Below are 8,177 nucleotides of genomic sequence, written 5' to 3'. Positions count from 1 at the left end.
TGACTCCGCCCCGCCTCCCTCTCTCACAGACCGCCGGACGCAGTGTAAGCGCCCTCAGGGTTGTTTACAACATCTGCGCTCATGGACCCGCCCCCTGCGCTTCTCATTGGCCGAAGAGCGCGGACCTCGCGAGTCCATTGGCTGATGGCGGGTGGCCAACCCCTCACTCCCAGAGTTGCCTCTCATTGGTGAAGGCGGGCGGGCAGCGCCGTTCCCATTGGCGGGGAGCGGAGAGGCCCCGCCCCCGCGGCGCGCGGCCGGGGCTGTGCGGGACGCGGCCGGGGCGGCCCGTCAGTCGGTGGCGGGGACGCTGCGGGGAGCCATGTCCGAGTGCGCGGCTGAGAGGGGGAGGATGGCGGGGCTGCTGCTCCTCTGCGCGGCCTCGGCGCTGCTGCTGGCAGCCGTGGGGGCCATCCCGCCGCCCGAGGAGGCGGCACGCATGGCACGCTTCGTCCTGCACAGCTGCGACTGGGGCGCGCTGGCCACGCTGTCGACGCAGGAGGGTCTGCGCGGCCGCCCCTTCGCCAACATCTTCTCCATCAGCGACGGGCCTCCCGGGCCCCTCGGCGGCAGCGGCGTCCCCTACCTGTACCTGACGGACATGGAGATCTCCGTGCAGGACCTGGAGGTGAGCGGGGCGAGGGGTGTGAACAGCGTGATCAGTGGCCACCCACGGGACACCCAGAGGAGCGCCCGGGGTACTGAGGCAGTGTCGAGTTTTGCTTGGTTGCCTGCGCTTTTTCATCTCACTGGCAAGCGCTGGTTGGAGTTTCTTTTATTTTTTAAGTTCACATTAGCCTTGCGAAGGCAGCGCGGCAGCACTTGAGTTGACAGAATCCCAGAAACTTAGGGTTGGAAGGGACCTCTGGAGATCATCCTGATGCCAAGGCAGGGTCACCTGGAGCGGGTGACACAGGAACGCATCCAGGCTGGTTTGGAATGTCTCCAGAGACTCCACACCTTCCTGGGCAGCTGTTCTAGTGCTCTGCCACCCTCAGCGTAAAGTTGTTCCTTGTGTTCAGGTGAAACTTCTTGTGGTTTGGTTTGTGGCTGTTCCATGGATGTCACCTCATTTATTATTATCCCTTGAGCAATTATTATCCCTTGAACAGCTGAGCATGAGCAGTGCTGTCCGTGTTGACACTCAAAAGGCCTCCTGAGAAGTTCCTGCTCATCATGGCCTTGAGAAATGGCAGAAGCAGCACCAAATAGAGGAAGTGGCTGGAACTTCCAGAACCACCGAACAGAGAAATGAGGCGCCACAGAACGTCACCAAAAAAAAAAAAAAAAAAAAAACCCAAAAACAAAAGGACTGGAAATTGGCAGTGTGGGTCTTAAACAAAGAGGGCTCCTACACAGGCTGCTGAAGGAATAGTGATTAAATCTCTGGAGCTTACCATAAAGGGAAGCACACAAGGAAAGGCAGCATTGGCATGCTGTGGCTCTGAGTGCGTGTAATTGGCCTTGTCCCAGATCTCTTGCCTGCCTGTGGCCAAGGGAGTTGACTAAAAACTTAGGGGCATAGCAATCATGTGCCTCCTTTACAAGAAAACTTTTTTGTTCCAGTAGCTGCTGCAGTGTTAGTAAAAGAAACACAAACCACAAAATAATTGAAAATTTCCTATTGACTTTGTTTTATCATAAACCCTTTTTGTTTGTTCCCTGCCAGATTTTACTTTGTTACATTAAAATGCTTTAATTATGTATCTGAGTGCTGTAGAAATTTATCTTGTATAGCATCTCCCCCTCCACCCCAGCTACAGCCTCTTGTTTTCAGAATAACGTAAAAACTGCGGTGTGAACGGCTATTGGACATTTCCCTTCAGAAGGCTCCTCAACAGATCCTTATTTTGCTGTTACAGGGCAGGAACACTTGACGTGTGATAGTCACGTGCCAGGGAGAAGGCGCTGAATAATCATGAGTCAGCTTTTTCTGTAGTTAAGCAACTTCCTATCTGTCAGGTGGTGGCTCCTGTTTCACGAGTTCGCTGGCACTCTGCGTAGTGTTTGAGTGGCTTTTGGGGGTTTCTTTTGGACATGAGCTCTTCTAGTGACATTTCTCAAAGCAAGTGAACTTTCCTTGCTGGGAGATAATGAACCTTGGATGTGACACTCTGAATTAGGGAGTCCTGTTTTGCACCAATACTTTTCAAGCCACGCTCACCAAATTAGTTTTAGAAAAACAATCGGATACAGATTCTTTAATTTTTCAAGTTAGGTGTTTCTCTTAGGTTTTAAGAGTGTGTCTAAAATTCACTTTAAATTTCAAAAGAGCTGACTGGCTTAGAGCAGCTTGTTTTGAAGGGAGGAGTTGTTTGATTTTGGTTTAACTAATATTATTAACAGCTGTGAAATTCAGTTGGTTACCTTCTCAGTTACTCTTTGTCCTTCCACCAGAATTAATGAAGTTCACTGTATGTCCTTTTTTTCTGTACTGTGTGTAGTTATAAGAATATGTCATCATTTGAAGGTGAAATAGCTGGACTGTATATTGAGTTCAGAGTTTTGAGGACTGCTGTTTTGTGACATTCGCATTTTATGCTAAAAAGCTTCAGCACACTTCAAAACTGGGCATTCTTTCAGATTCAGAGCTCATCTAAGTAGGCTTTCAGATACAGTCAGGAAAAGGTTGATGACAGCTTTATTCTTTTTGGCAGTAATACCGAGCTGAAGAAACTACCAAGAGCTGAATAAAGTACCAAGAGCTGAAAATGTGGCGGGGATGACATTTTTCTTGCAAAAAGTATGTAAACCTCTTATCTTATTTCTTGCATTTCAGGTCAATTCAAATGCCTCCTTAACTGTGTCTTTGGCACAGACTCCTTACTGCAGGAGGCACAGATATGATCCCCAGAATCCCCTCTGTGCCCACATAATCTTCGTTGGGAGCATTGTGAAGGTAAGCAGCTGAAAGCTGGCACTGGACAAGGTTGTGTGCATCAAGTAGTGTTGTTTAGTGGGAGGAGAAGAGAAAGATTAGAAATTCTAATTAGAAATTAGAATTCACATGCAAAAGCATGTGAAGAGATGTTATGTGCTGTGATATCCCAAGGCTGGTTCGTAGTTTGAGGAAAATGAAGTTTGCATTCATATTTGCAGGAGCTTTGTTGGCATGTTTTTAACAAGGAATTTGAGGGGACAACACTGTAATCTAGGAAGTCTCCCTCCTTCCCCTAGATGTGTTCTGAAACTAAGAAGTCTAAGACAACTCACTTGGAAAAGCCTTGAGACTTCATTCACATCTCTCATGCTCAGCTAAATTCTTTGGTCCATGCCTTGTGACAAACATGCTTCTGAAACTTTGTTGAAGTAAATATTGGCCTGAGTAATGAAGTTACAATATTAAAGTTACAATATTAGAGCAATGAAGTTACAACAATAAAGTAACAGTATTAGAGACAAAGAAAGTGCAGTGTATATCTGGTGGCATTGCTGCCAGGGCAGTATTCTTTTGTGTACCAGTACTTTGGTATCTCATGGAAGGAATTTAGAACTGCATGTGTTATTCATTGAAGATTTTAATCCCGTCATTGAGGACAATGATTGAGGATGAGAAACAGTCATCATCGGATGACTTAGATCTTAGATAATAGTCTAAATGTTAGTGTTTTCACACCTCTGTGTTTGCACATTGCACTCAGCAATCTTTCAGTTGCTTTCCTGAGTTTCTCATTGACAATAGAGTTGGGTTATTTTAGTTAATTCTTCTCATACCATACTCGGAGCCCCAACTTGTTAATTTAACTCTTTAAATGTTTGCATATTGCACACTGTATGTTAAGTGCTGTCACACTTTTCAGCTTCCCTTCTGTGTAGGTTCTGCTGTACCATCCTATTTGTGTGTGTGTGTGTGTTTGCAAAGGACTGAACACAGTTGAGATCTGTGTCAGTTTGAATGAGCATGTGCAGAGGAGATAAAATTACACATAAAACATCACTTTGTAGTAATTCAGCAAGAATCCATACTCCTCTGTTTTGTGTTTTGTTGAAAGACTTATTCTTATGTTGATGAAGTACTTTCTTGCTCATGCTATTTTTAAAAGCACCCTTTTGATTTAATGTTAAAATCAGCTGCCTTGGAACTTTTGTCTGTGTCACATATACCACACTGAAGATGAGTGGACTCTGCCACAGTAACGAGTCCCCTGTGACAGGGCATGGCAGAACTGAAAAGAGCACACTGCAGTCAGCAGTGTTTTTTTGAACTAAAACCTGTCTTTACGTGACTACCTTACTGTAATACTTTGCTATTTTTTTTTTTGTTTAGGTGAATGATTCAGAAGCAGTCTTGGCAAAAAAAGCATTATTCAGTCGCCACCCTGAAATGGAAAGTTGGCCTAAGGATCATGATTGGTTCTTTGCCAAATTCAACATCACCAATATCTGGGTCCTCGACTACTTTGGTGGATTGAAAATTGTGACACCAGAAGAATATTACAGTGTCAAACCTTAGTAAGTCCTGGAGCTTTTCATGCCTAACCCTTGCTGCATTTGAAACCTGTAAAACTTCTGATTGTTAACAGTATGTACTATATACTACCTGTCTCTGGTTTTTATATGCATTTATGTCTTTTCTCTAAGTGGTCTACTGGATGCAGTGTCTGAAGTCATAAGGTATGTTTGAATAGGGGATCCAATTGTGTAACAATATCAAATATAGTATCTGGAGAACTGTACATGATTAACTGCACCTCAGCTTAAGTAGTTTCTTGGGAGGAGGGACTCCTGTAGTGGGCACAGTCACTGTCCTCTGAATTAATTGCAAGACAGATGATGTTTTGGTGTAATAATTAAAAGCAGCGAGACTATTCAGCATTTATGAAGCTGTATTAGTGGGATCGCAGCAATATTGCTGATATATTTCAGAACAAAATTGCTGTTGAATCTATCATTATGATATTAAAGTATAGAGAAACTGTGTTCTTTTCTCTACATAAAAGTCTTGAAAACTTTCAAATGTATTTTAGCTCAGTCAGCAATTATGCAATCATTTCACTCTTATTCTTGCTCCTTGTAGGTGGGAGAAGATCCGTGTGATGCTGATATGGAAATGAATTTACTTCGGCTGTTTCATGAAAGATTTATTTTTCCTGTGTGTTGTAGAGCTGAATTAATAACACAGTAAATCAAACACCTCACATTGTTAATGAGCATGTATTACCCTTATAAGGCAGATTTAACTTCTCACTAACTCGAATCATGTCGTGCTCAAAAACCTTTGTGCATGAGCCAAAACTAAATTTTATTCATTGGATGTGATTTTGGAAAGGTGGCTGACAGTCTGCATTCAGAAGTGTTGTGTTTACTGGAATCCAAAGGATTAGTCCAGTTCTAAAGCTTTCAATGCCTTAGTTGAATAATATGTTTGTGAGCACTCTCCAATTCTGTTTTATTTTTAATAACCAGTTTAGTTTAGAATCTTACGGCAAAGAACCACAGGATGGCTCAGCTGACTCGGCTCAGTGGAATGGGAAGCACTGCTTGTGTTACAAGGGTAAATGATGTGCTGAGTTCCCAAATCCTGTTAAGAATTTCCTTTGCACGCTGATACGCTCGCTCGTTTGAGCCGTTTTTTTATTTTGCTGCCTATGCTGAATGTGCTGTAGGATACAGTTGTATTTATGCAAACTGTACATGTACCTCAGGATAAGTTCTTGGTACCTCTTCAGTGGTTACATGCCCTGACCCTTTAATAGAAGCAGGTTGATAATACCTCAAGTATCTGACTTGAGTATAAGAAGAGTAGTGGCTTGTAAATTCAGTGACACTCTTGTAAAGGATAAGTGTTTTCTGATTAGGATTCTGAAATCTTCAGCTTTAGCAAGGTATCAGTTTTTATTTCCCTCAACAGTAGAACTGAGAAGATTTTTGGGTTTGGAAGCCTTATACATCACTTCTGGGTTAGTAACCCAGAAGTGAAAAATAAGCAATACAGTATGACACACATGATTCATGATTTGTAGAGAATGAAAATTAATGAAAGGTGTGCATAGTTATTTCTGTGTTAAAATAACTTGCACACAACCACAAAAAACCCCCAAATTAACACCTTTTTACATTCTTTCTCATCTGCTGTGTGCTAAGTTCACAAACACTAAAAACTATTCATGAACAAGTAAGTTGGTTTTACAATGAGCAAATATTACCTAGTTGACCTAGAATGTGAGAATTTAGACTCCTTAAAGGCAGATTCTTATATAGAACAGTGGGATTTCTCATATAAAATCCCTATATCTTAATGTTGTTGTTATGTCACTCCTTTTCTCAAATACTGGAATGATTTGTGAAAATATTTGTTATGTAACTTATTAAGTTTTCCTTCTCCAGAAGGGGAGGGAAGGTACTTTTTACTGTTCTTCTATTTTAAAACTAATTTAGAGTAAAAAAACTTACAATATGGAAACAATTTATGTTGAACAGGTAATACTGATATTTAATATGAAATTGAAAAGTATTTTTATATAAGGCATGACAGTTGTGGAAACTCATATGAATGGACTTAATCTTTACTGTGAGAACACCTGAATGCATTACATGTCACCCTGTAACTTCTCATGTGTGAGACTGATGATGCTGAGCTTTTGTTAAAATTAAAATATTTTTTGACAAGCGGTGTCAAGTGTTATTTATTGCACGTTTGAGAATTCTTCTCTCCCTCCTGCTCTCTTTCACACAGGCACTCTCTCTTCAACGTTTGTGTTTTACTGTTTCTCTGGAGTCTTTCATGCTTGCAAGGATAAGAGGGGAAAACATCCCTATTTACACGTGGCTTTCCACTCCATGGATGAAATAAGTGTCTTTGTGTTTCACTTTATTTCCTGCATCTAATACTGTGAAATGGAACATAATAACAGTGGAGTTTGTGAAGGTGAATACAAGGAAGCCTTATTTGATTATGCTTTTCAGCCAGAGCTTCTGCATTTTGACATGAAATCTGTGTCATTAGCAGGCAGGTTTTCAGCCATCCCCAGGAAAGCAGGGCTCCATCACATCTTAACAATTAATTGGAAAGACAAATGCCATCATTCTCAATATTCCTTCTTCCTCCAGCAGCTTTCATTGCTGAGCATGACATCCTGTGGCCTGGGCTGTTCCTCTGGTCAGTTGGGGTCAGCTGTTCCAGGCGTGTCCCTTCCCAGCTGTTCCTGCACCCCCAGACTCCTCGCTGGTAGGGCAGGACATAAATCATAACAAACATTTGTGTGTTATCAAGGCCGTTTAAAGCACAAATTCAAAACATAGCCCCTAACAAACTGCTATGAAAAAAAACCCCAAAACCTCCATTCCAACCAAAAGCAGTACACCACCTTCAGAAGTACCACTTCCATAAGGCTTGCTTTGTGTCTGGTTGTCCTGTCTCACTAGTACCAATTCCCAAGTCTTTTCTGATTGTGAGTGGAAGGGCTTTTTTCAGTAACAATCTTAAACCAGTTTTGTAACACTACTGCACTTTATTGGAACAATTTTAAATCGTCCAAATCTCTTCACATTTGAAATTTGAAAGGACCTCAACCAGATGGGGTTTTTTTTGGAAAGTGGTGAACAACAGAATGGTTAAGATAGATATACAGACCTGGATTTGAGATTTTGATCTGAGAAACACTATCTGAAATTGTGTCTGTGCATCTCGTTGAAAAATTTTTTGTGTGTTTTTATATGTAGAAGTGGAATGTAAAGGAGATGAGGGTATCAATCTCCCCTAGTGATAGATATGTAAATGTTAATATCACTGACTCAAGAAAGTCACCAACTTGTCCTGTTTTTTCCTTGCCTCTTCTCCCTGTGTGCACCTTTGTTCTATTTGGCTCATTCAGGAACTTGCTTGTGAGCATGTTTCCTTTTTTCCTCATATCCAGAAGCAATATTGGGGCTTAGAAGAGGCCAAGGATAAGAAATTGATACAATTGCAAGCAATGAATCAGTGTTTCAACCTCTGACTGTGTCCTCTGCCATGGCATGGTGGAACTATCTGGGCATATTCTCGACAGCAATGAAATCAGCCACCATATCCAGGGAGAGAAGTACCTGCCTTCATAGATAGGAATCTGAGTCACAGGATAATTTCGGCACCTCACTAATTCACAGGATGTTTGTTAGCTGGGAATCTAATAAGGGTAATCACAGCCTGTCTCTCTAATGATACAGTCATGTTCTTCCTTCTACTTCCTACTGCATGT

General features: G+C 42.1%; 1 protein-coding gene across 3 annotated transcripts; it reads left to right on the top strand.

Moving 5' to 3' along the window:
• Window positions 1-302: 302 nt before the first annotated feature.
• CREG1 (cellular repressor of E1A stimulated genes 1) lies at window positions 303-6,613 on the top strand. Of its 3 annotated transcripts, XM_017830799.1 has the most exons (5): window positions 311-628; window positions 2,780-2,899; window positions 4,268-4,452; window positions 4,582-4,614; window positions 5,018-6,613. In XM_017830799.1, the coding sequence occupies exons 1-5, from the start codon at window positions 323-325 to the stop codon at window positions 5,052-5,054; spliced, it is 681 nt and encodes a 226-aa protein (XP_017686288.1). In that variant the 5' UTR covers window positions 311-322; the 3' UTR covers window positions 5,055-6,613. The 3 variants fall into 3 exon arrangements, with proteins under 3 accessions (XP_017686290.1, XP_017686288.1, XP_017686289.1); XM_017830800.1 differs by lacking the exon at window positions 4,582-4,614 and having other exon boundaries at window positions 319-628; XM_017830801.1 differs by lacking the exons at window positions 4,582-4,614; window positions 5,018-6,613 and having other exon boundaries at window positions 303-628; window positions 4,268-4,453.
• The last annotated feature ends 1,564 nt before the right edge of the window (window positions 6,614-8,177 follow it).

Source organism: Lepidothrix coronata, unplaced genomic scaffold (genome assembly GCF_001604755.1).
Source record: "Lepidothrix coronata isolate B3197 unplaced genomic scaffold, Lepidothrix_coronata-1.0 Scaffold183, whole genome shotgun sequence".
Taxonomy (NCBI): domain Eukaryota; kingdom Metazoa; phylum Chordata; class Aves; order Passeriformes; family Pipridae; genus Lepidothrix; species Lepidothrix coronata.
Note: the sequence above shows the minus strand (reverse complement) of the source record. Positions and strands in the feature narration are given on the sequence as shown.